A 24940-nucleotide genomic window follows, 5' to 3' on the forward strand; every position below is an offset into this window, starting at 1 on the left:
AACTTAAAAAAAAGAAAGACTCATTCGGCTCAGACCCCATTTTTCCAAGAAGCTTTTATTGATTTTCCAAGTATATTCATTTCAATTTCTATGACTAACTGTTTACTTGGTAGGTGCTGAGTATGTGAGGATGAATGATGGCCTCCATTTCTTGGTTTCTGTCTTCTCCCTGACACCCAAGAGAATGAGAAAACATGTTAATCCAGGAGTTTCTGAAACCAGACACACACACACACACACACACACACACACACACACACACACACACAGCTTTCCCCTTCAAGCTGGTACTTGAGAATTCTAACCCAGCAATGATGCAGAGGACAGACGAAATATTCCTTGTGTCTTTTTTGTGGCGTATTCTTGCTGGGCTGAACATAATGTGGGTGAATGATTAAATGCAATAAAGTATGATTCCTAAAAATAGGTGGTTCTTTTTCTTTTGCAATGAAGAACAAAGTCAGATTAATGAAGAATTACGTTTATAGACAAGGGAAGATCACCTTTGTTTAAAAAACCCTTTGCTCAGGGGCGCCTGGGTGGCTCAGTAGGTTGAGTGTCTGACTCTTGGCTTCAGCTCAGGTCATGATCTTGTGGTTTGTGGGATTGAGCCCTGTGTGGGACTCTGCACTGTCAGCTTGGAGCTTGCTTGGGATTCTGTCTCTCTCTTTGCCCCTCCCCTGCTCATGCTCTCTCCTTCTCAAAATAAATAAATACACATTAAAAAACAGACAAAAAAACATTTGCTTAAAAATCAGAATGTATGGCATCATCTAATCTTCAAGGGAAAGCTCTAAAACATAGAACAACATTTGGAAAGGTATACACCAAATGCTTTTCACTGGGTGGAGGAACCATGGGTGATTAAAGAACACACACTTTTTTACCCAAACTTTCTATAACAAGCACTTTCATTGTCATAATCAGAAAGACATTTTCATTTTGGGGAAAAAGCACAGAAACAAGGACATCAATTTGCTACAAATGCTGATGGATCACTTTAGAAAGAGTCCAAAATTGAATATTAAAGGGCCTTCTGTTTTGTTTTAATATAGAGTAAGGATGGGAATGGGCTACCTCTACAGGGAGATTCAGCAGATGTGGACTGAATGGTTGCAGCATTTCAGGGTAAACATTATAAAAATAAACAAATGAGCAAACTAATGGAATGTGATAGACAGGATGCCTGAATGATTAGCCTAAATGCTGTGCCCTTTTTTGTGATTTGGTTTTTGGTGTTTTGTTTTGTTTTTTTAGTCAGAGACCCAGAAAGGACTTTAACCTCAGGTCTACTAATCTGGCTTCTCTCACTGGTCAGAGTTGGTGGCACTTTATGTTCGAAATCATAAATACATGATTTGCCCTTGGAATGCTCTAGCAATTTTGTTTTCTTTCCATCAAAGTTTGTTATCTCATGGTGGGAATGGAAAATGTACGAATTGGCGATATCACACAGGTGGGTGTTTACGACCTTGAGAATTTGACGTGCAGGTGGGAATTTTAACAGGTGGGCATTCACTTGAGTTCTTAGACTGCCTACAGATCAGCCTCGGCCATGGGCCCTATAAATAGAGTTCAGGAATGACACTGAATTCTGGACTCCGGGAAGACCCTCGACCATGAAGTGGATCTTGGTTTTTGGTGCCCTTTTTGGGCATATCTACTGTCGAGAAACATTTGTGGGGTAAGTTATGTCTTCTGGCCCCTCTTCGAACTTTGTGGCCTGATTCACAGAGTCTCACTGGATGGTGGCAGAATAAAAAGGTGTAAGTGTTCAGCATTTTCAGAGAAGTCCTCTTAGATTTGGAGAGGGGATAGTGGGAATAACAGAAATGAGTGACCAAAAAAAAAAAAAAAAAACCAAAAAACAAAAAACAGAGACGAATGACATTTAAAGGAGAAAACAAAGTGAAATCTGAACGCATATACCTTTTTCTCTCTGTATTTACTCACATCCCTTGATGATCAGAAGGTAGGGATGACAGACATCAGTGAAAATCAAGCTGTTTGGCCTACTGTCTCAGCGCATCTCAGTAAGTGATGGGTTACTCTCCTACGACCTCCTCCCAGCCATTCTGGGCTCCATCCTCCATATCTGCTCTTCAGACCGAGTGCCCCAGCTATGGAACCTCATGAAGTCGGAGAACCGGCGCTGCAGATTTCAGCCCAAATCCAACTCTCACGGCTTTGTAGGATTCACCTTTGCTCCCAAGTGTATTGGTTCCAAGATCCTATGAAAGGTTTTAGGCAGCATTTCTTGGAGAGTGTTCCAGGGGGTTAAGGAAGTGGTCAAATAAATTTGACCCAAAGAAGTGGGTGGTGAAATAAATTTGGGAATCAGAGCGTTTAACAAACTATAGGATTTCTAGTGACTTTTACTAAATTCATATGCATTGTAAATCTATAAGAAGGGATCTAGGTTGGTACGTTTACCCATTTTTTTGATCATCAAACTCCTCCCCACTTTTCTTTTTTAACGTGCGGAGAAACTCAAAGGGTTACTATTCCTCAAAACACAGACCAGTAAGCATTAGCCCAAAGCAGTACTTTGCTCAGTACCTTCCCCTTATAAAAGAGGACTCCTGGGCGTCTGTGCACTAACCAAAAGGAATGAGACTCAAATGGAAGAATTTTCAGATCATGTGGCAGGTGGATACCTGGAGGCAGAAGAGCCTTGAAGATCTCACAGTCTGTTACTTATTTCGCTAGCGTTCACTGGAAGTTTGCACGGCACTTGGTTTCAGAAGACGCGGGTTCTGGTCCTTGTATATGGCTCTATACCAACCCTTTCCCCACTGCACAAATGCTCAGGGCAGTGACTCAGGAAGTCAGCCTACTGGGAGAAAGCAGTAGAAGGCAAACCGCCACCACCGAGGAAGGACTATACAAATCCAGATCTACTCCCAAATTTCTTTTCTAAGGATATGCGTTGGCTTGTTTTCCAACTTCTCTTTCCTGCCAAGGTGTCCTTGATATCCTTTATCAAGGATAAAGTGTGGATGGGTGCATGGAGTGAGAAGCACACCATGATTTTTCAGCGTCCTAATTGTCTTTGGCATACCCCAAGTTTGGGGCACGTGAATGGGGTTTGGAGACGGCACTCTGATACATTTCAGTTAATGACGACAACAAAAACGTCCGAGGTCTACCCAGATGTGAATTCGATTTCTCTCACAAGCCCCAAACTAATTATTCCACTTTAAAAAAAAAAAAGCCCCAACCTCATTTCTGAGAAGCAGAAAGAGTTTTCAAAGCTATCGCTTTATGACCAGCAGGTGTTATTTTAGAAATAATCATTAGCTAAAGGAAAGGTAACTTTAATGGCAAGCTTCCTGCCAGGAGTAGGTACACCTCTTAATTATTATCTAGATACCATTTCCTCAGGGGAAGTAAACTCCTCATTCTGGGGATATGGGTCAGTATACCATTTATTAGTTTCTCGATTGTCAAAGGGATTATTAACCGCTTCATTAACCTCCTTCCTATGTGCGGAGAATAACAGCAGGCGTAACGCAACAGGAAACGGTGTCCAGGGTTTGCTTTTAAGGTCATGTCTGGTTAATATCCTTAGGGACCAGGTTCTCGAGGTCATACCAAGGAACGAAGAACAAATAAGACATCTGGTGGAATTGGAGGCTGAAGAACATCTTCAGGTATCTGTCCTACAGGGAGTTTCTGTTTTGCCACATGACTACTGCACAGTTAGACATGATGATTGGATCTCTTACTTTGGACTGTGGCTCATCTTTGACATGGTGTGAAATGTTAACTCCTGGAGCCGGGGTGTGGAAAACCCAGGCTCCAGTTTCAAGTCTGTGACATCGGGCAAGTCACCTGCTTCCCCTGTGTCTCATGATCCTGTTCAGGATCATGAGGATAAACATGCCATTCTTCTATCTCAGAGGTTTATTGTACGAGTGAAAAGAGGGATCAAATGTGAAAGTTACTCCGAAAAATTGCCGAACAGCTTTAACGCGTTATTTCCCTCCTCCAATAATTTACGGTATTAATGTTCTGTTATGAAATGAATTGGATCACTTGAATGTCAACTGTTAAAAAAGACTGCCATGGTTTTAAATAATCTTTGCCTTCTGTCAGTTTTAATATCTAACCACAGGGGGGAAAAACAATATAACACATATGTTCATGCTTGCATATTTAAAAAAAAAGACCCTCTTGGCCATATCACAGTGACTCCATAGTGATTCTAGTCTCGTGGGCTGGGGGCAAAATGGATACAAATTGCTTTCTGGAAATCTATCCATGCTGAGCTGTCCATTTCCCTGGAATGACCCATGCATTGCCTTGGCCTTTTACCCCTTCCAGCTTGATTTCTGGAAATCACCAACCATCCCAGGGGAGACAGTCCATGTCTGAGTTCCCTTTGTCAGCGTCCAGGCGGTCAAAGTCTTCTTGGAATCCCAGGGGATTGCTTATTCCATCATGATTGAAGATGTTCAGGTATTTATTCCACAGACCTTGCTGGTCCACATGAACTGAGGGTCCATCCTTTTTTCTCCTTGAGTACCCTCTGCCAGGGAAAGGACCTGTGGGTGCCACAAGGGCCTTCCTGCCATCGGGGCTACCCTGCAGAGTGGGTAGGGAGGCACCGTCCCTCTCCCGTCTGCATTTGGCATGAGTGGGATATGGTAATAAAAAAAAAAAAATTTGAGGGAAAGGGCAAAAGAGAATCCCTGGCATGAAACATCGAGTGCAAACCGAAGCATGTTAGCTGAAGTAAATAAAAGTAAAACGTCACTCATTTAATTTAAGTTTATTTATTTATTTAGAGAGATTGATCGTGTGCCCACGAATGGGGGAAGCGCAGACAGAGAGAGAGGGAGAGAGAGAATCCCAAGCAGGATCCGCACTGTTAACGCGGAGCCCGACGTGGGGCTCAAACCCAGGAACTGTGAGTTCAGGACCTGAGCCAAAATCAAGAGTTGAATGCCTAACCGACTGAGCCACCCAGGCGCCCCTCATTTAGTTTTTAATTGGGGGTTAACTCGGGCCCTGGGTTCCCAGAAAGGCAACCACAGGACTGTCATCCTATATTTTCAGCATCTGGCTGGCCCCAAAGTCCCGTTAATGCCTCCTCCCCTTTCAGGGTGCTCTCAGAAAGGGGGAAAGGCGTGACCCCAGAGCCTGGAGGACCGGAAGAGGATGCTTGGACTGAGGACCGGGGTCTTAGCATTTCCTTCACAACTGTAGATGCAAACGCATGGCTATAAGCTAATCAGAAGTGTGACTGGTTTTATCTTAGGTTCTGTTGGACAAAGAGAACAAAGAAATGCTACTCAATCAGAGAAGAGAACGGAATGGCAACTTCAACTTTGAGGCTTATCATACTCTGGAAGAGGTAGGTGTTTCAAAATGAGTGTCCGAGCAATGGGCCATTTTCTCCTCTGAGGACAAGGCTTTTGCTTCGGCCTGGTGGTTTAATGGCAAGTATTCTCATACTACTTCCTAACTTCTCCAATTTTCTCTGGGATTTCACAGCCAGTATCAGTGTCCCTGCCTTAAGGCAGGACCTGAAGCCCACATACCCATTCCAGGAGCCATTCCATTACTTGGAACCGTCTAGGACTGTCTTCAGGGAGCACACGGCCGCTCATACTGATGAGCCTCTCCCCTCAAGGCCCCTTGGCCAATTTCTGACCTGTGCTACCCACGAAGCCACCTGAGAGTTGTGCTTCATGGCTGGAGTTGATGAAGACAGACACCTCTGCCTGCCAGCCGAGGGTGGGGTCTCCCAGCCTGACGAATGTGCCCAGACCTCACGGGAGCCGAGTCTTATGAGGTCTCTGCTGTCTTTTCTGTTGGCTTGAAGAATGCCCCCTTTCCTCCAGCTGGGTCACAAGCTGCCCCCTGGACACCTGGGCAGGGCCGCACCGCACTTGCCTCTTTGGGACACCGAGCTTTTCTCAGGGTCCACAGGGGGTCTATTTGCACTAACTGATTTGGAGTGGGGGAATGGAGGGGAGGGGGTGACAAGACGGGGTGGGGGTGGGGTGGGGAGCTGGGGTTGGAGGGGAACAGGGAGAGGCGGGGGAATAGGAAAGAGCCAGGGCCGGGGAGAGATCTGGTAGCAAGCAACTCATCCCCTAAATCACCAATTCTAAATGCAAAGAACCCTGAAATCAATCGTCCCCCCTGATTTATCCGATGGCAAAAGCTGACCCGACCTAAACGCATCTGGGGACAAACTCTGCCCTGAACTGCCTTGCTACTCATTTGTTTCACCGCCGGCAGTACGAACGTGTTCGAACACGGAGCCAGGCCACGCGTATCATGGGCAACACACGCTTCCCACGACCCGTCTGAAATTAAAACACCAAAACGAAACGCCGCCACGATTCTTTCTTTGAAATACGCAAGGCCCCGACGGCTTTCAGACAAGGGGCCGCGAACCACTGGGGAGAGCGAGGGGGAAAAGGGAGCGGAAAGCAAGGCGCTCCCGCGCGCTCCCCGGGCCTCGCACACCGGCGTCCGTGTCCCGCGGACGGCAGGTGCCGGCAGCGGCCGGAGGGGCTGTTTTGCCCGCCGGTCACTCTCCGGACACGTCTCACGCCCAGCCCCGGACGCAGCGGCGCAGCGTTTCCATCAGCCTCGCCGGGAGGGGCCCGAGGTAGCCGGCGGCGGACGCGCCTCACGGGCCGGCGCCGCGTCGCCCCTGGCCCGAACCCGCCCCGCTGCCTCCAAAGCCACCTTTCTGCGGGTGCCCCCGGTCGTCGCGGCCCTCCGCCAGGGAGGGCGAGCGGGGGACGCTGCCCCGCAGAGCTGGGCGGGGGGACGGCCCCGGGGCAAGCCAGACAAGGGCCATTTTGTCGGAAGCACGAAACTGGAACGAGCCGCCTCCGCTGCCACAAAATGGCTCCCCCCTCGCCGGCCCCTGCAGACGCCGGGCGACTCATCATCGCTCCCCTCCGCTACCCGCGTCCCCCATCCTGCGGCGTCGGCCGCGCGGCCCTCTCCGGGGCCCGGAGGGAGTGGGAGTGGAGGAGGGGGGAAAAGTCGCTCACGGGGGCGTCACGTCATTCATTTGCAAATGTCTGTTTGTTCATCTTAAACACCGCAGATTTCCCAAGCAATGGATAACATCGTTGCCGAGCACCCCGGTCTAGTGAGCAAAGTGAACATTGGCCATTCTTTTGAAAAGCGGCCCATGAACGTGCTCAAGGTACACAGGTGCAGCTGCGGGTTTTCCTCCCGAGAGGCTTCTAGAATCCCGCTCCTCCCAGGCGGGCCGTCAGTCCTGGCTCTGCCTGCAGAGCGGGTCCTTTTTTTTTTTTTTTTTTTTCCCCTTTCCCCCTTTTTTCCCCCCTCCTAACCGGTCCTTGCTGGTTTTGAGTATCCAGCTCCCCACAACCCCCGCCCCCCCTTTCTTTTTCTTTTTTCTCTTTCCTGCGCAAGCTGACGCAGGTCTGCAGGAGTGAATTAATGCTCTCATCTTGATAGATTCACTCGCCGGGAACCAGAGGCGAACGCGCCAATAGGAACGGAGGAAGGGGGAGGCGGTGCGGGCCCCGGGGCGAGGGGGGCGGGTGGAGGAGGTGACGAGGGTCCCAGGGTGAGAGGGGGTGGTGGAGGAAATGACGAGGGCCCCAGAGTGAGGGAAGGTTGGGGGTGGCGGTGCGGGCCCCGCGATGAGGTGGGGGCTTTGGAGAAGGTGGTGTGGGCCCCAGGGTGAGTGGGGGGGGGGGGGCGAGGGGATGGACGTAGGGGGGCCGCCTTGGGGTGAGCAGGGGAGGATGGGGGAGGTATTCTGTAATTAATCAAGGTAGGAGTTCTGTACCTTGTTTCTCTTCTCTTTTTCTTTTCTCTCTCATTTTTAAAGTCAGAGATTTACAAAGAAAAAAAGCGCCAAGTACTTGCCTGAGCTGCATTTAAAAAACGGAAGCGTTCCTGCAGCGAGCAGGAGAATGACAGGGCAACTTAACTGCGCAGGCAAATGCCCAGAAAACGAAGGCTTTTCTTTTCCTTCTTTCCTTCTTTCCTTTCCTTCCTTCCTTCCTTCCTTCCTTCCTTCCTTCCTTCCTTCCTCCCTTCCTCCCTTCCTTCCTTCCTTCCTTTCTTTCTTGGTGCTAGTTGAAAAGGGTTAGGGCTTTACTCCAGCCTGTAACCTCTGACAGTCTTAGTGCTGATAGTTTCAAGCTTTTGCACTTTGCCCAGAAAGAATGAAATTTATTTCCGAGTTTCCTAGAAAGAGTTTGTGAAAGAGAGAGAGAGAGGGAAAGAAAAACAGAAAGATAATGTCACAACTCCCTACTAAATTTGGAAATGTTATGGCTGAGAACCAAGGGACTCATTGGGACAGATGGATTTCTCCAGAGTGTTTCTCCCAAAGCAGGCTTGAGAGGAGTGGTTTGCCTATTTTATGACACCGTGGTACATTTGCTAATATTTACTACCTTCTTTAAAAAAATTTTCCTTTTCTGTGTTACTGCTACCATTGGGCCAGGAAATCCCAGATTCTTCTCCCCCTTGGATTGTCCTGGCCTCTTATCTAGGGTGGTTCGTGGTTGAGAATGTTCTGTGTTTTTTTGAAAGGTCCGCTTTTTACAATTGAGCTCTTTGGGGGAAAAGATATGAAACCCTTTCAACTAAAACTCTCAAAGCCCGTGAAATGTAATTTTTAGCAAGGATTTGCATTTCTCATTTACCTTATCTGCTATGTTTAGAATGCAGCACAGAGACAGAAGTTGATGGTGCAAACGACCATCCTCTTTTCCTTCCCATTTACTGATCCAATTGACAAAGCCACTCTTCCAAATAAAACTGAGACCCTTAGGTCATAAAACTTAAACTCTGGAAAACACCTCCAGAGCCTACTACCTGTTCTGCTTCTATGAAGGACTCGAAAGGTTATCCCAAGCATTTTTTATCACAGAAATAACACAATCGGTGCACAAGTTGGAAAACAGAAACAAAAAAGGAAAAGCATCCCCAGGTTCCTAATTCCACAACTACGGGGTGATCGGTGTTAATATTTTGTTGTGTATCTTGCTATGTCTGTGTTCTCTCTTCTTCCCCCTCTTCCTTTTTTCAGATGGTTGTGTGCATACGTATATAGACATGCATGAACTGGCCTTTCGAGAGAATCAAAATGGCATCGCACTAGTCTGTAACCTGTTTTAGAAAATTTACCCCAAATGATGAACCTGGGTTTTCATGTCATTACGTTACCCGCAACGATTTTTTTTACAAACATCAAAAAGAAAGTCCACGCCCTCTTGTTAGCTCGCATTTAAACTTACGGTAAAAGCACGGGGCCAGGAAAATCACGTGAAATGGGACGAGTTAGTTGACAACATCACTGTCTACACCTCCTCCTTCTCTCTCGATCACATCAAGTACAGAACGAGGGACAGGCAAGGCCCCTGGGGGAAAAGAGGGGGGACAGGAGCCCGCAGAGGTGGAGCCGTTCACATTTCTATGCTTGTCTCACAGTTCAGCACCGGAGGAGACAAGCCGGCCATCTGGTTAGACGCCGGGATCCATGCTCGCGAGTGGGTTACCCAAGCTACTGCGCTGTGGACAGCAAATAAGGTCGTTTTTCCTAAAATTCCTCGATTATTTTGACTTTCTGGGTTAGGCCCCACCCAAACACACAGCAGTCTTTGTGATCCGAACGGCCAACGCCGATGCTCTCTGGGAGGCTTTCTCTTGTCTGTACTGGCAGGAAGCAGGCCCGTTCAACCTTTTTTGGTATTTCGGTATTGCACTGTCCCTGGGCCTACCGGCCACTGTGTGCTCGGTTAACAGACACCGCCAGAAGAGATTGAGAGGGTGGTAAGTATAAGGACCCCAGGAGTCAGATTTCAGCATAAGAACAGACTAGAGAAAAACTGCTTCGCTGCCTGGAGCCGTGAGGGCTGAGGGACTTTGTGCTAGAAATCTACAAAATCACCAAGGGGGCTCAGATGGAAAATAGAAATGGGTGCTAGAAGAGTTTACTCTGGCCTGCGGATCCAAAGTGAAATTAGCGAAGGGTTTTTGGGTTTTTCTGAAAAGTTTCCACATCAGGTTTTGAAGTCGGAGTGTGGCAATACCTTTCTTCCACATGTTCGTTGGAATTAGAGTCAGGACATCGGGCTGGGTGTGACCTAGTCTGGTATTGCTTAAGTAATTCAAAAATGACACGCTATAAATCAGAATGTTAATTCATGAGCAAAGGAAATCAATCCACATCAGATCATTCAAGCATGTGCAACCACGTGCATACCGACTGATGCATTTTTCCCTTCAATTAAAATGCAGTTACCTTTAGGGTATTATGAAATGGATATTTAACAGTTGAATAATAATGCCTTAGGATGGCTGAGCACAGGAAATGAATAAATTTTAATCCAGCAGAAACTCCAGCCCTACTGCAATTGATGGCAAGTAGAAATTTAATTCCCCAAATGGAATTTAACCGGTTCTCTGTATCTTCAGAAAAGTCTCTACGCATTTAAGTAATCTGTTGTTTGTCATGAGTACTTTTGGAAAGCCTGCCTATGTGACGACGAAGAAAAAAACTGAAAAACATTTCTTTGGTTCTTAGCTCCCCTATAAGCCATACAACGCCATTGCGAAGTGCTTTCCCAGAATGAACAGAAAGAATTCTGCTTTTGAGAGAGAATGGATAGGTGATATCTGCGTTTTATTTCACATAAGTAAATTAGCCTGACTAGAGATAAAAGTATCGACATTGACGTATTGAACACGTGAGGGTTGCAGGAGACCGGACTGTAGTCCTGGCAGGCTCTCATTGACCAGCAGTATCTGGTCATGGTCATGACCATGGTCATGGGATCTGGTTCATGTTTGAAAAAAAACCACATTGTCTTACTATTCCATCCCTTGTTCCCTGGTGAAAGGGGAGTGTGAGATTGACATATTTGTTGTCTCTGCTCAGATTGCCTCTGGTTATGGAAATGATGTCTCCATCACTTCCATTTTGGACATGATGGATATCTTCCTGCTGCCGGTTACAAACCCCGATGGATATGTGTTCTCTCAAACCAAAGTAAGCCTGGACCTTTTTCTTCTTCAATAAGAATTGATGGAGATGCGTAGGACTTTAACAAACAAACGTAATCTTTCTGTTCTTGATTTACCATAAGTGGAGTGACTAATTTCTCAGTAGTGGCCCTGGATGGAGGCACATAGTGGAGTTTATAATCACCTCTTATTCCAGCACATGATGTCTTTACATATTGTCGCGGTCAGAGCCCATTTCAGCGGTTAGGCTGGGCTATTAGAGCTCAGCGTTCACAGTGAGTCACCTAGGAGATTTGTTCCGATCCTCTCTGCGTTTTTTGTGGTGGGATTGATAGAAAAGAGGAGGCGGATGTTACCTGCTGACAATTAGATTGCAGTAGGATTTGGGTAGGCAGTACAATGCATTCGGCATGTTACTTACAATCTGTAGAAGAAATCCTCTGTAATATCACTAAAAGGAGTTACGTAGTTTCTTTTCTTTTTTCATTTAAAGTCTCATTACAAAACACCGTTGTGGCAACTGTGACCCCACATATATTCAGAGTGAATCAGAGCTTCAGGTTTATTTTTGGAGGGAGCCAAGTACGGTAGTGTTTTCCAACGGGCGTTTAAAAAGAACTCGTACAAATACTAGTATTCAGATACCCTATGAATAGAGAGTTCCACAGTCAAGTTTGGGAAGTACCGCCTACTGTATCCCCCTCCTGGAGCATCGTAGAAAACATGAAAGTGTTAAAAAACAAAACAAAACCAAAAAAAAACCCTAGGAGTGCTGAAGTAAATTAGCCAATTTAGCTCTATATTTTCCTGAAATATTCCATCACAGAACCCTTGCTCTCTCCCCGCTTTGTTTATTGTTGTTTTTATTCTCTGTTATTGTTAAGAGAACTGATGTTCTATGGAAAATGGTTTGGCAGGTATTGACTTGAAGAGATGGGGACTATTTCTCGTCTCAGTGAAATGACCAAGAAGCTCCTGGCAGAACCCTGGTGGAGGACTATTCGCCACCTCTGTGGGCAAGGGAAATTAGCATCATTCCAAAGGGACCTTCCCGGGAGGAAGCAAGGGAAATTAACAGAATTCTAAAGGGACCTTCTCATCAGGCTGAGTGACGGTCCTTCTTTTTTTCTGTGTTCTCTTTCGGTTGGATTTTAAAGAATCGTATGTGGCGGAAGAATCGGTCCAGGATACCCGGAAGCCGCTGTGTTGGTGTTGATCTTAACCGGAATTGGGATGCAGGGTTTGGAGGTGAGCGCCGGGCCTTGCCCCCCCCAGGGATGGTCCGAAGTTGTCTGGCCCAACTGGCTATTTTGCATGGTTGTGCAGCGTCGTCAGCCTGCCTAAGCCCATTCAGGATTGAAGCCATTTAAAAACCCATTTGAAAAACACTTAAGTACATTCCCTTCACAGGCGCGCAGCACTGTCCCAGATCTCTGAGCAGCATTTAATATATTTTGTCTCACATCTTAGTTTTCCCACAAGCTGTAGCCCAGCTCGGCTTCGCTTCTGAGTTTTCAGAGCGAGACTCGGCACAATGGCGGGAGGCCTCAGGAAGCTCCAGACCAACCACTAGAGGGGGTTAGGATCTACTCAGAGGAGAAGCATTACATCATCTCTGGATGTTTCGAGAAATAAAACTAAAAAGAAGTACAAATAGGATTAGGAAATTGATTTTCAAAAACAGATTCAGAGGGAAAATGCTGGCTTGCTGCTCTGGTCTCGTTGACTCGTGGCTCTAATTTTTTGGCAGGCTGGTTGGGGGGCTCCTTTATGCTTGTAGGGACCAGTTAAAACCCCTGTGTTTCTCTAACTACAGAATTGAAATTTGTTTGTATCTTTCTCATTAGGCCTGGTAACAGTGAGGTTAGGAACTGTCTTTTTCATCGTACTATCCCTAATACGTAGTACAGGTCTGGCATGATTTAGGCGATCACTAAATATTTGTCAGACGAATGAATTAATGAGAATTATTGAACCAAGAAAGGACCCACTAGGGAATTGTGACAGGATGTGGATGAGTGGCAACTTCATTCATCGCTTTTACAATAGTTTTTTTAGCGTAGGAAAAAAAAATCAAAGCATACGATCTAAAATACCGCGCAATGCCCAGGAATTCAACGTCAGGCTCCCTCCTCCCCCCCCAAATGTTATTGTTCTTATTAACTAATCTTGAAATAAAGTGACAGGTTGTATTTATACTTTGTTTATATTCTTTAGAGACCCTGGGGAGTCCCAGCCCCTACCCAGCCCCTCGGAGTTTTTCTAGCATTCAGAGCCCTGGCCAGGTCATAGTGGACCACTTTGGTGGTCACGAGTAACTGTAGTTGCTGAGAAAATCAAGGCCAAAGGTGGCCTCGTTGTCGTCAAGTGTAGTGATTTCCTCGCCGCAAAAAGGGTGTCAGGGTTCCTTGCATTTGTGGCTTTGTGATTTAGAAGTACAGATGCATAGAATCTTCTACTCTTGGACGCTAAGAATTGGAAGCAATCCCAGAAAAGAGCTTGCTCAACTCCCACCCAAGGCAGGAATTCCATCTATAATGTTAAATCTAGCTTTTCTTCCAACGACTCCCACAGAGAGGAGATGATCTAATTTGATAGCTCTTTCTGCCATATAGAGGAACCATATTTCTAAAGAAGAGAGATGTGTCCAGAATCACTTCAGTTTGGCCTCCCCTGTACCCTTAGATAGCAACTCGGTGTAGTGCATGGACAACCTTGCTCTGATTTCCAGAGGAAGAATTTAGTGATGCATGGTAAATGTACCCACATGGTGTCTCCTTAAAGCTCACTGTTTCTACTGGGCTTCTTCTGCATCCCATCAGGACCTGGAGCCAGCCAGAACCCTTGCTCTGATTCCTACCGTGGACCCCAGGCTACCTGTGAAGTTGAAGTGAAATCCATAGTGAACTTCATCCAGAGCCATGGGAGAATCAAGGCCTTCATTACCCTCCATAGCTATTCTCAGCTGCTGATGTTCCCCTTTGGGTATACATGTACCAAGCCTGATAACTTTGATGAGCTGGTAAGTTTCTGAAACTTCATTTCAGCTCAGCCACGAAGGTCCATTGTGTGGACAAGTAAGTTTCAGTCATACAGTCAGGTACCGAGATGGGGGTGTACTAGTGACAGGTTATAAATGAATAGGTCCAACTACTGAGAAGTTTGAGATGCTGGCAGATGTTTGAAAGACTGGTTGTGGACTTTCCTAAATTAAGTTTCTTTGGGAAATAGAATTCATGAGATTCCTGTTACCTTAATCCAGATGAGCAGGAGCCTAAATTTGACCATAAATTCCCAGGATGTGCTCTCTGTTGCTTAGGAAATAACCCACTTGAATTTGGACCCGAGGCTCTTAGCTCTGTAGTCAGATGCTGTTGTATGCCAGGGAATACTGTCGCCCAGCTCTGTGCCTCATACCTTCCTGGTGCTTTCGGCTCTATGACCGGTTATCATGCTGTGCCGACGTGTGACGTTGGGCATAAAACACTCAGCCTGCCTAACCTGCTACCTTCCATCATCTCTCCTGTTTCGGAATGAGCAAAATGGTGGTGGCCTTAAGTCAGATGGTGACATCTCGGTGGCTGCTTATAATTCAGCAAGAGCTATCTCCAGCTGAAGAGAATGTGCAGACATTCCCAATTTGGCTTTTAGGCTTGGTTTTCGAGACCCATGTGTTAGAGGTAAACCCTGAGATGGGACTTTTTGGTCAGTTTACTTTCAAATGCATTATTGACAGCAGCTCCTGGCAGAAATGGAATAAATTATTCCAATTCAGGCGTATCTCTCGTCTCTTCAGTTGGACGTTAGCCCTGTAGGACAATTTTCAGGGTTTTGATGGTGAGTATTACCACTCAAGGTCAAATCAGAGAGAACCTTAGGATTGAAAAGAACCTAAAAGGTACTTTTCGTAGACCCAGATGACCTTAAATTATCCAAACTGGGTGCTCACATCTCTGCCTGGTAGTCATCCAGCCTGTGTTTGGACAGTTTTCTGCCTCCAAGGGATTCTATTCCATGTTGGGGTATAATTGATTGTTTGAGTTCTTCTTATGGAGACCCAAATCCTTCTCCTTAATGGTTTTTACCTGCCAGTCCTGGTTTATCACCTTGCTCCGTAGAGCAAGTTTGTTTCCCTTTGAAAAGAAGCAAATCCGTTAATTACTTGAAGAGTGATAACCTGCTTTTCCTAGGGTTTTCCATATCCCTACTACATACCTGCTGTTCCTTCAAGCACTCATAACATGGTCCCAAGTTCCCTCACCATTCTGGTTGCTTTTCTCCCAACATGCTTTGGTTTGTGCGTGTTCTTCAAGGGTAGCTCCCAGAAGTGAGTGTAAAACTTGGGTCGTGGGTTAACCAGCACAGAGCAGAGCATGACCATCACTGCCCTCATCCAGACCGTGCACTTCTGCTTAAACAGTTGAGGGTCACGTTAGTTTTTTGGCAGTAGCATCGTGCCGTTGACTCACGTTGGGCTTGTTGACAACTGAAACCCCCAGGCTCTCTGAGGATTCTGCCGAGCCAGGTTTCCCCCATCTGGTAATTGTACGGTTGTTTTCCTGGACCCAAGTTCAAGACCTTACATTTATCCCTAGCAAGGACAGTAAAGCCTCAATCAGTCAAAATTGGAACCCTCAAATAATGGAAAATATTTTGCTGAGCTCTACTTCTTGGAAAAAGAGACAATCATAGGGAAGGAAGCCAACGTAGGGATCTAGTAAAAAAAAAAAAAAATCCACTTCCCGGGTACATCCTGGGGTCAGTACGTATTTTCTTTAGCCCCTTACTCCCACCCTATTTCCATCCACACCCCTGAGCAAGGAGAGCTGGTGGCAAAATAATGACCCTGGTGTCGCTGTTGCAAACACCTGGAAGAATACATACACAGTGAAGGTCTTCGTGTTGTATTTTCCAAGCCAACAGAAGTGAGCTAGTGCTCGCTTCTCCGTGAAAATGGCCGAAACGAAAGGGCATGGTGCTTAAGCCTAAGTTAACCGGAGTCCAGTTAATCAGACTGCCTCGTGCTACGTTCTGCTACTGGGCATCCGTTCTTCAAGCGACAAGTGTTATCCATCCACCTTTCCTTGGTTCTCTCACTCTAGAATGAAGTGGCCCAAAAGGCTGCCCGATCTCTGACAAGCCTGCATGGCACCAAGTACAAAGTGGGATCTATCTGCTCAGTCATCTGTAAGTATCTGATGTGTTTTCACAAATGACCCAGGTACGATGGCAGGTACGATGTGGTTTTGGGCCAGAGCCTTGCAATGCCCTGATGGGAAATGGAGAGGTCTTCATGCATGGCACCCGGCGTTGCCCAGTTTCCCTCTGTGAGGCTAGGTCCCTCCCATGGGATACTTATTAGGTGATATCTGGAACAGAGAACTTCTTAAATATCTGAGTCACGTACGTTCCTCTCTGTTCGTCCCGATCCTTACAGCTCGCTGTCACCGTGTGGAATCTTGTTGCCGAAAAATAAGCTTTTGTCAAGACTTGGTCCTACGTTATCACTTTTATTAATTATCCCTTTCTTGGCTAAGAGGGATGGTGCTGTGGACTGGGTGTGGGGACAGCATGGGTGCGACTTCTTAAAAGGACCCCGATATTTTAGTGGATGGCCTCTGTCGCAGTCCTTTGTGCAGGTACCGTTTGGGGAGCCAGAGGGGAGGATAAGTCAGGAATACCGGCAGCGTCAGGAGTAAAGCTGGGGAGCCTGCTGGCGGGCTTTCTGAGACTCCCTTCTCCCACAGTGCTCTGGGATAGAAACAGGAAACTGCAGTGCTGTGGGAAAGCCTGACGCATCCGTCCAGATTCTGAGTCCCCCAGAGGAATCCCCCACTGCCTTAGGGACAGACCCGGGAAACTCAGGACCCCGCAGTCGAATGCTCAGGAGTCTCCCAGTGCTCCCATGCCCGTGGATCCTTTGGAAACAAATGTCTCTTACAGGCACGCACTCTGCTCAACACACATTTACTAAGCATCTACTGTGTGTGCATCATTGCGCCAAGTACTACAGACATAGAGAACTCATTGTTTAGTGTGGGAGACGAACAGGAAGACAAACGAGCTTCAGTGTGCTGTGTGCAGCAGTGGGTTATACGTGGTACAAAAGTGGTAGGCAGCTGGAAGGATTGGACAGTGGCAGAATCAGGAAAAGCCACATATGGGAGGAGGACAGGATTTTGATGGCAGCTCACCAAATGGCCGCGGGAGGAGAAAGGGATGGGGCAAAGGCATGGAAGTAAGAACGTGCAGAATGGGCCCTGTGACCCACAAGGAGATTTGGGACTGCTGGGATAAAAGTGGGAACAAGGGGAGCGGGGCGCTCAGGGTTTTGCGTGCCATGGTTTAAGTCTAGGTTTTAACCCAGAGGGTTCTCGAAGCCTTTGGAGAGTTTTCATCCGGCAGTGAGTGCGCTGAGGCGTTGTGCTTCAGAGAAGACACAACCAGCAGCAGTGTGGAGGACGGAGTGTGGCGGGCTGGAAGTACAAACATCCCGCGGGAAGAGCAGGAATTGTTCAGGGAGAAATGGTGGTCCACGCTAGTATAGCGCCAGTGAGGACGGAAGGCGGACATTAAGCAGGTAAAACCAAAAGGCTTTTGTCGTTCATTAGAAGGGAGAGCTTCTCACCGAGGGGTCATGAGATCTGGGCAAGTTGAGGTTGAGAGAACTGTAGCGTTTTCAAGTGGGGATGTCCGGTAGGCTTTGGGCTACGTGGCCCTGGGATTCTGGAGAGAGGCTTAAGAGTCGTTGACATGGAGAGGATGGTTGGAACAGGAGAGCAAGGAGATCACTTGAGAGGGAAGAGCCCTGGATGGAGGAGGGGAGCAAGATGTCGGACAACAGAAGGGGTTAGTGAGGGAGGGACACACAGTGGGCCTGGGCAGAGGGGCCAAGAAGCTTGTGTTTCAGAAACCAGGGAAGGAGCAGTTGTTGGAAAGGAGGCAGTGGTTAACCATGACGAAAGGCTACAGAAAGGTCAACTCTGACAAGGATAGAACATTTACCATTGGATTTTTTTTGAAATGTTGACTTATTTGTTTTTTCGAGAGAGCCAGAGAGAGAGCATGAGTGGGGAAGGGGCAGAGAGCGGGGGTGGGGGACAGAGAATCCCAAGCAGACTTTGCACCGTCAGTGCAGAGCCGGGTTGTGGGGCTCAAACTCAGGAGTTGTGCGATCGTGACCTGAGCTAAAACCATGAGTCGGAAGCTTAACCGACTGAGCCACCCAGGCTCCCCCTTTGGACTTTCATCACTAGCTTATTGATGGCCTTAACCAAAGCAGTTTCCTAAGCGTGGTGAGGGTCAGGGGAGGAGTACATGGGGTGGGGGAGAGCGGAGGTCTGGTGAGTAGACTGCTCTTTGGAGGATCTGAGATGAGAATGGAAAGAGAGAGGAATGGAAGGCTTCGTTTTTGAGATGAGAGCCTAACTTACTGACTGTGGGAAGAGGACCAATAGAGAGGGAGAGGTGGGAGATACGGGAGGGAGGAGAAGTGACCAAGGCAGTGCCGTTCCCAAGTGGAGGAGAAGAGGGGCCAGAGGAGTCCAGCAGAGGTGGGTAGATCAGGCTTGACTAGGAGGAGCAAGTGTGCAAGCATGCTCGAGGCACCAGCACGGCTCCATTTGTAGGAGGGGGGTGGTGGGAATCCAAGGGAAGGCACATTTGTTAGTCATGGTTTTCTCAATGGGAGTCTCGGAGAGCGGAGGAGGAATAGTTGACTTACCATATCTAGAACAATTGATGGAAATCCAGAAACTACTGATCATGAAAGTTTCTTTTTTTTTTTTTTTTCCAGTTGGTGGTTTTTCTTTTCTATTTTTTTGCTATTATGATACATTTAAAAGACTTCACAGCGGGGTGCCTGGGTGGCTCAGTCGGTTAAGCATCCGACTTCGGCTCAGGTCATGATCTCGTGGTCCGCGAGTTCGAGCCCCGGGTCAGGCTCTGTGCTGACAGCTCAGAGCCTGGAGCCTGTTTCAGATTCCGTGTCTCCCTCTCTTTCTGCCCCTCCCCCGTTCATGCTGTCTCTCCCTGTCTCAAAAATAAATAAATGTTAAAAAAAAAAACTTAAGAATAAAAGGCTTCATAGAAAAAAGAAATGGCAATAATCATCATACTTTCTTTCAATTTCGTCAGTAATTTTGTCAGTGAACACAAATGTATCTAGTTGTAATCAACATCTATATTCTATTTTGTGTCCAGTTTTTTTCAGTTAACGTTGTTTCCTGTATAGTTTTATGTATTTCCACTCTAGGTACTTGTTATTCCATTACATTGCTGTATCCTGGTTATTGGGCCTTTGTATTGTCTGCTAAATGGTGCTACTACATGTTGGTACAAACTTGTTTTTCTTCTAAATGATCTCTTTGGTGTATATTCCTAAGGCAAGATTAGCAAGTCAAATGTTGAATGAACAGATTTGGAGTTATTGTTACATATTGTTTTAGGCTATTCTCTGGGAAGACTGATCTGCTTCCAGTTGCCCAGACTTTTTTTTTTTTTTTTTTAAGTTTATTCATTTTGAGAGAGAGAGAGCGTGAGCAGGGGAGGGACAGAGAGAGGGCGGGGCGGGGAGAGAGAGAGAATCCCAAACAGGCTCCACGCTGTCCGTGCAGAGCCTGATGTGGGCTCCATCTCACGAACTGTGAGATCATGACCTGAGCCGAGATTAAGAGTTGGATGCTTGACCGACTGAGCTGCCGAGGTACCCCTGCAGTTGTCCTGTTAAATCATGACCTTTTAAATCATGTTCCATGTGGAATTGTCCTCTCCTTTGGCAGAGGAACCTCCAAAGAGCAGAGCTCTCCGGCTGGTGGCACTGGGGAGGAAGGCCATCATGGCCACTTAAGGCTGAGGAATGCATGTTTTCTCTGTTTGGCAGCCTCTGAGTGGAGGCTGGAGTTCAGAACGTCAGCAAAATGGCATCATATGTCCCCCCACATGGGATCTCAACCATTTTATTATAAGGAGTCTAGTTTTTCACCTTTCTTATCTGAGGTGTGTACAAGGGAGATAGATCTTGGAAGCCTGAGGTTTTTTGTGCTTTTCTTGGTAAGGTTACAGATATTTCTATTTTTAAAAAGTTTATTGGAGAGTGAGAGAGGAGAGAATCTGAAGCCGGCTCCGCTCCGTCAGCACAGAGCTTGATGCGGGGCCCAAACCGTCAGATCATGCCCTGAGACGAAATCGAGAGCTGGACATTAACCGACTGAGCCACCCTGGTGTCCCCAGATATTTCCTTTTTTTTCTTTTTAAATGTTTACCCATTTTTGAAAAGGAGGGAGGGTGTGTGTGCACAAGCGGGGGGTGGGGGCAGAGGAGGACAGAGGATTCAAAGTGGGCTCTGTGCTGACAGCAGTGAGCCCGAGGTGGGACTCGAACTCATGAACCGGGAGATCAAGATCTGAGCCGCAGGCAGATGCTCAATTGACTTAGCCATCCAGGTGCCCCATAAATGAGCAAGTATCAGACAAGCATAGGGTTTGCTGTCTGATCTTTTGGAGCCTGACCATTAATGGTCAGGCAAGTTCTGGCTGTATCTTTGCCCAGAGCTGACTCTGTTTTCGTTGATTCTGGCCTCATTCCAGCTTGGACAAGCACTGCCTCTAAGAACAAGGCTCAATTAAGTACTTTTGCCTCCTGCCCCAGATTGGTATGTAGCTCTGGGCTGAACACCTGCTTCACTCCACCCACGAGGTGGCTGGACTTCTGTGGTGGGTGAGACATTTCCTGGGTAGTTTCTCACCTGGAAAGGGCTCTGAGAAGCTGCACCACAATAGGTGTTGTTACTTGAGTTCTTTCTTAGAGAGGTAGTTGGTGAAAAACCCAGACCCTGGGGGGAGAGGCCTGGTTTTGAGTCCTAGTTCTGCCACTTTGAAACCAGGTGATCGCAGGCAGGTCACTCATTCTCCCTTTTTATGTATTTATCTTTTCTGTTCTTCTGTGAAGAAGCTTGTTGAGAAGCTCGAGACAAGAAGAGCTTGTTGAGAAGCTCGAAAGATAGAATGTGGAATGAAAGTGTTCACTAGCGTTAAGGCATTATATACATGTTGCTGGTTAGTTTCCTGGGGGATTACTCCCCTGCGGGTACCTCGTCTCTTTAATGTGGTCCAGATTTTTTTGATAGGATCGTAGACTAAGTGGAACCTTAGTCACGATGATGGTTCCAATCACAACGGGAATTTATCGAACGCTTCTTCTGCATACTTTATCCCAGCTCCCTCACTTAATTCCTCAGAACCTCGGTTTCCTCACTTGGAAAATGGGAATAATACTAGTTATCTACCTTGTGACCCATGTGGCGATTAAATCAACCAATTCAGCGTAGTACCTAACACGGTTAGTAGGTGCTCAACAGGTGTTGGAGTCAGACACATAATATTATCCCACTGCATTTCTCACTGTGAGATAAGTACTGTAATATTATACCCGTTTGGCAGATGAAGCCTTTGGGAGTCAGAGAGGTACGTGCCGTAGGTCCCCCAGCGAATGATCTGCAGAATCAGGATTCAGTCTGCAGCCAGGGTTCCGTCCACTGTGGGCCTCTTAGTGGGATAGGCTGGGTCACGTAGCATCAGTTAGTAATTTTGGTACCCTGGGGGATTTGGTTCAAGTCAGCAACCATTTGGGTGAAGGCCAAGGCACAAATCACAGGTGTTTATAGTGTTAGTTCACACAGTAACCACTAATTCTACTTCTCCCTGGTACAACACCCTCGTCTCCCTGTCTGTCCAGCCCCATTTCTTTTTAATTTAAAACAATTTTTTATATATTTATTTTGGGAGAGAGAGAGAGAGAGAGAGAGAGAGAGAGAGTGTGTGTGTGTGTGTGTGTGTGTGTGTGTGCATGGGGTGGAGCAGAGAGAGGGAAAGAGAGAATCCCAGGACGCACGGCTTGAACCCGTGAACCGTGAGATCATGACCTGAGCTGAAAGTAAGAGTTGGACACTTAACTGACTGAGCCACCCAGGAGCCCCTGTCTAGCCCCATTCTTAGGGGCTAGGTGACTTCTTCCATCTCTCCCATCCGTGTCTTCCATTTGCCCTCTACCTACCTTCCTTGGGAGGAGCTTCAGAGCTCATCCATTGCTCAGATCTTCTGAGTCATGATTGCCATTAAGTCTTCGTAGGCTAATGCCATCCTCCTTCGTCATCTATCACGTCAGCGGCCACGTGTTACACAGGTGCACATCACTTTATTGATATAACCCATCACATGTAGGTGCTGGGCATATTATTTGGTATCAGAATAAAACTCCCTCCACCCTTATGCTGAAAGCTCCCTGAGGGAGGGCAGGGGCCAAATCTCTTACTCTATTTGTAATCCCTCCTGTCCCATAAGAGAAAATAATGTCTACACCTAGCACTCCTCTAAAGAAGGAAGTGATGGTGTGGCCTCCTTAAGGTGTAGAAGATGCCAATGAGGAGAGCAGGCAGGATTCCAAATGGGCAGATGAAGCCAGAGGCTCCTAAAAATGCCAAAGGAAGGCTAAGTATAGCGTCCATTTAAATAACTTTTTGCTTTTCAGATTAATCTTGTAATTTTTCATAAGTGCGATCCTCTACAAAGCTATCTCTGCTTTCAAGGTCCATGAAGATAGGGGTCTGACTTCTCTTTGGTAATGGTGAAACTTAACGTGGAGGTTGATAGCAGGAGAGGCCAGCGGGAATAGCATAACCAAACTTTATTCTCATTTGCCCTTCAGACCAAGCCAGTGGAGGAAGCATTGACTGGTCGTATGACTATGGCATCAAATACTCATTTGCCTTTGAACTGAGGGACACAGGTCGATATGGCTTCCTCCTGCCAGCCAATCAGATCTTGCCTACAGCTGAAGAGACCTGGCTTGGCTTGAAGACCATCATGGAGCATGTGCGAGACCACCCCTATTAGGGCTCTGGGGAATAAACACCATTAAAAGTTCTTTGGTTTAAAGCAAAGTTGGGTTGTGATTATTCCTTTTTCCAATCCTGATCTAGGAGCACTATTTCTTTGACTTATGTTGCCCTAAAACATAGTAAACCACTTAGGTTACCCCTTCATCTTAAAAAAAAAAATCCGTCTTGAGTAAAAAGCTTCCAACATCCTTTAAAAATTTTTTTTAATTGCAAAATATACAGATCATAAAATTGATCATTTTCACCGATTTTTTACAGGTTTATTTCTTTTGACAGAGAGAGAGAGAGAGAGAGAGAGAATGAGCAGGGGAGGGGCAGAGAGAGAGAGAGAGAGAGAGAGAGAGAGAGAGAATCCCAAGCAGGCTCTGTGCTGACAGTGTGGAGCCCAACAAGGGGCTCTATCCCACAAACTGCGAGATCATGACCTGGGCCGAAATCAAGAGTCGGATGCTTAACCGAGCCACCCAGTCACCCCCATTTTCACCATTTTTAAGTATGCAATTCACTGGCATTAAGTACATTCATAAGGTTGTGCAGTCGTTACCACTGCCCATCTCCAGAGATTTTTCATTATCCCAAACCGAAATTCTATACCCATTAAGCAATAACTCCCCATTCTCCCTCCCCCCAGCCCCTCGTAACGTCCATTCGAGTCTCGGTCTCTATGAACTTGCCTATTCCAGGTACCTCCTATAAATGAAATCATATAGGATTTGTCCTTTTGTGATTGCATACCTAGCATAATGCATTTTATGCATTTTACCTGGCACAATGTCCTCAAGGTTCAACCGTGTTGTGGCATGTGTCAGCTGCTTCACCTTAACAGAGTAGTGTTTAGAGCTAGCAAGGGACTTTCGAGTTCATTTATTCAATAAACACTAATTAAACATCTACGTTGTGCCAAGCATTATCCTAGGTGCTGTGTGCCTTTTGCTTTTTTCAATTTCTAGTGCGCTGCATTATAAAAGCAAGTGGGGACTCAAACAAGTGACACTCCTTCTTCCTGGTTGCCCCATCAAGCCTGGCTCTCAGATTCTCTATATGTTCTTTTTAGACATTCACTTCCATTAGGGATTGAGATTTTCTTCATGTTGATGGTTTTCTCTGGGAGAAAGGGTGGGAAGTGAATTTCATTCTGCCTGGAATTCTGGGTACTTGATTCTTTAGTTCACATTTCTTGCCGATTCAGCTCTCAGCTCTTCTTTTTACTAATTTCGGAGCTGAAATCTGTGTTAGAGCCCGGCCTTCGTTATGGACCAGGGTGGGCGTGGGAGTTCAGTTTCACTGCTGACGGGACAAGAGTCCTAATAAAGCCTCCAGCTCCATAATTCCTGACAAAGACTCCTTGGCCCAAACTTACTTAGGCTTCTCTGAGCCCTCTTTTTGACTGGGCCTTGTCCGTGGGCCCTGTCTAAGTCAGTCTTAGCAAAGGATCCTGTGAAGTCATCCCCCAGTCCTTGATATCTGATTGAGTGCCTCATCCTCCACCTTTGATGACTAAGTCCTTGGTCTGCCTGCGGCAAGAACCCTGTTAATCCAGTTAAACCAGAAGCCCCCTAGCCCTGATGTCTTCCCTCAGGAGTTTTCCATCTACTGACCACCCCCCCCTACTGTCTTTACTGTACTAGGAGTTGAACACAATTGCTCTCTTCTGATGCATGAGCCCTATTGGAATAATCTTGAATAAAGTCTTCCTTACAGTTTTAACAAGGGTCAGAACAATTTTTCTTTAACACTCCTTACCGTGATCTTTGGTTGTGTCCACTCCCCTTGGGCAAGAGCAGAACGAATGATGTAGGGCATAGGGACAGTGGGATGGGGGAGCCTTTGGGTGTGGGGCTCCAAATTTGAGGATTTGGAGCTCCCAGGACAGACTCGAAGGCCTCAGAATCCCTGAAGAGGTTGTGGAGATCACGAGTGCCTTTCATATGTTCTGCTGTGATTCGGCAGAAAGGACACTAGACTGAGAGTATAGCGAATGTAACAGAGTCTTATTATTAATAATACCGTTAAGCCTTACCTTTACTCAGACCCCAAGGAAAACTGAGATTTTATCCA

At 46.6% G+C, this 24940-nt stretch overlaps 1 protein-coding gene across 1 annotated transcript; it reads left to right on the forward strand.

The window, feature by feature from the left end:
• The first annotated feature begins 1619 nt into the window (after positions 1–1619).
• On the forward strand, positions 1620–22924 carry CPA2 (carboxypeptidase A2). The gene is given in 11 exon segments (XM_047850312.1): positions 1620–1684; positions 3572–3653; positions 4327–4461; positions 5264–5359; positions 7079–7180; positions 9451–9549; positions 10901–11011; positions 12144–12234; positions 13809–14008; positions 16089–16173; positions 22690–22924. Coding segments are annotated over 11 exon segments (1254 nt in total). The 3' UTR covers positions 22878–22924.
• The last annotated feature ends 2016 nt before the right edge of the window (positions 22925–24940 follow it).

This window comes from Prionailurus viverrinus, chromosome A2 (genome assembly GCF_022837055.1).
Source record: "Prionailurus viverrinus isolate Anna chromosome A2, UM_Priviv_1.0, whole genome shotgun sequence".
NCBI classification, from domain to species: Eukaryota; Metazoa; Chordata; class Mammalia; order Carnivora; family Felidae; genus Prionailurus; species Prionailurus viverrinus.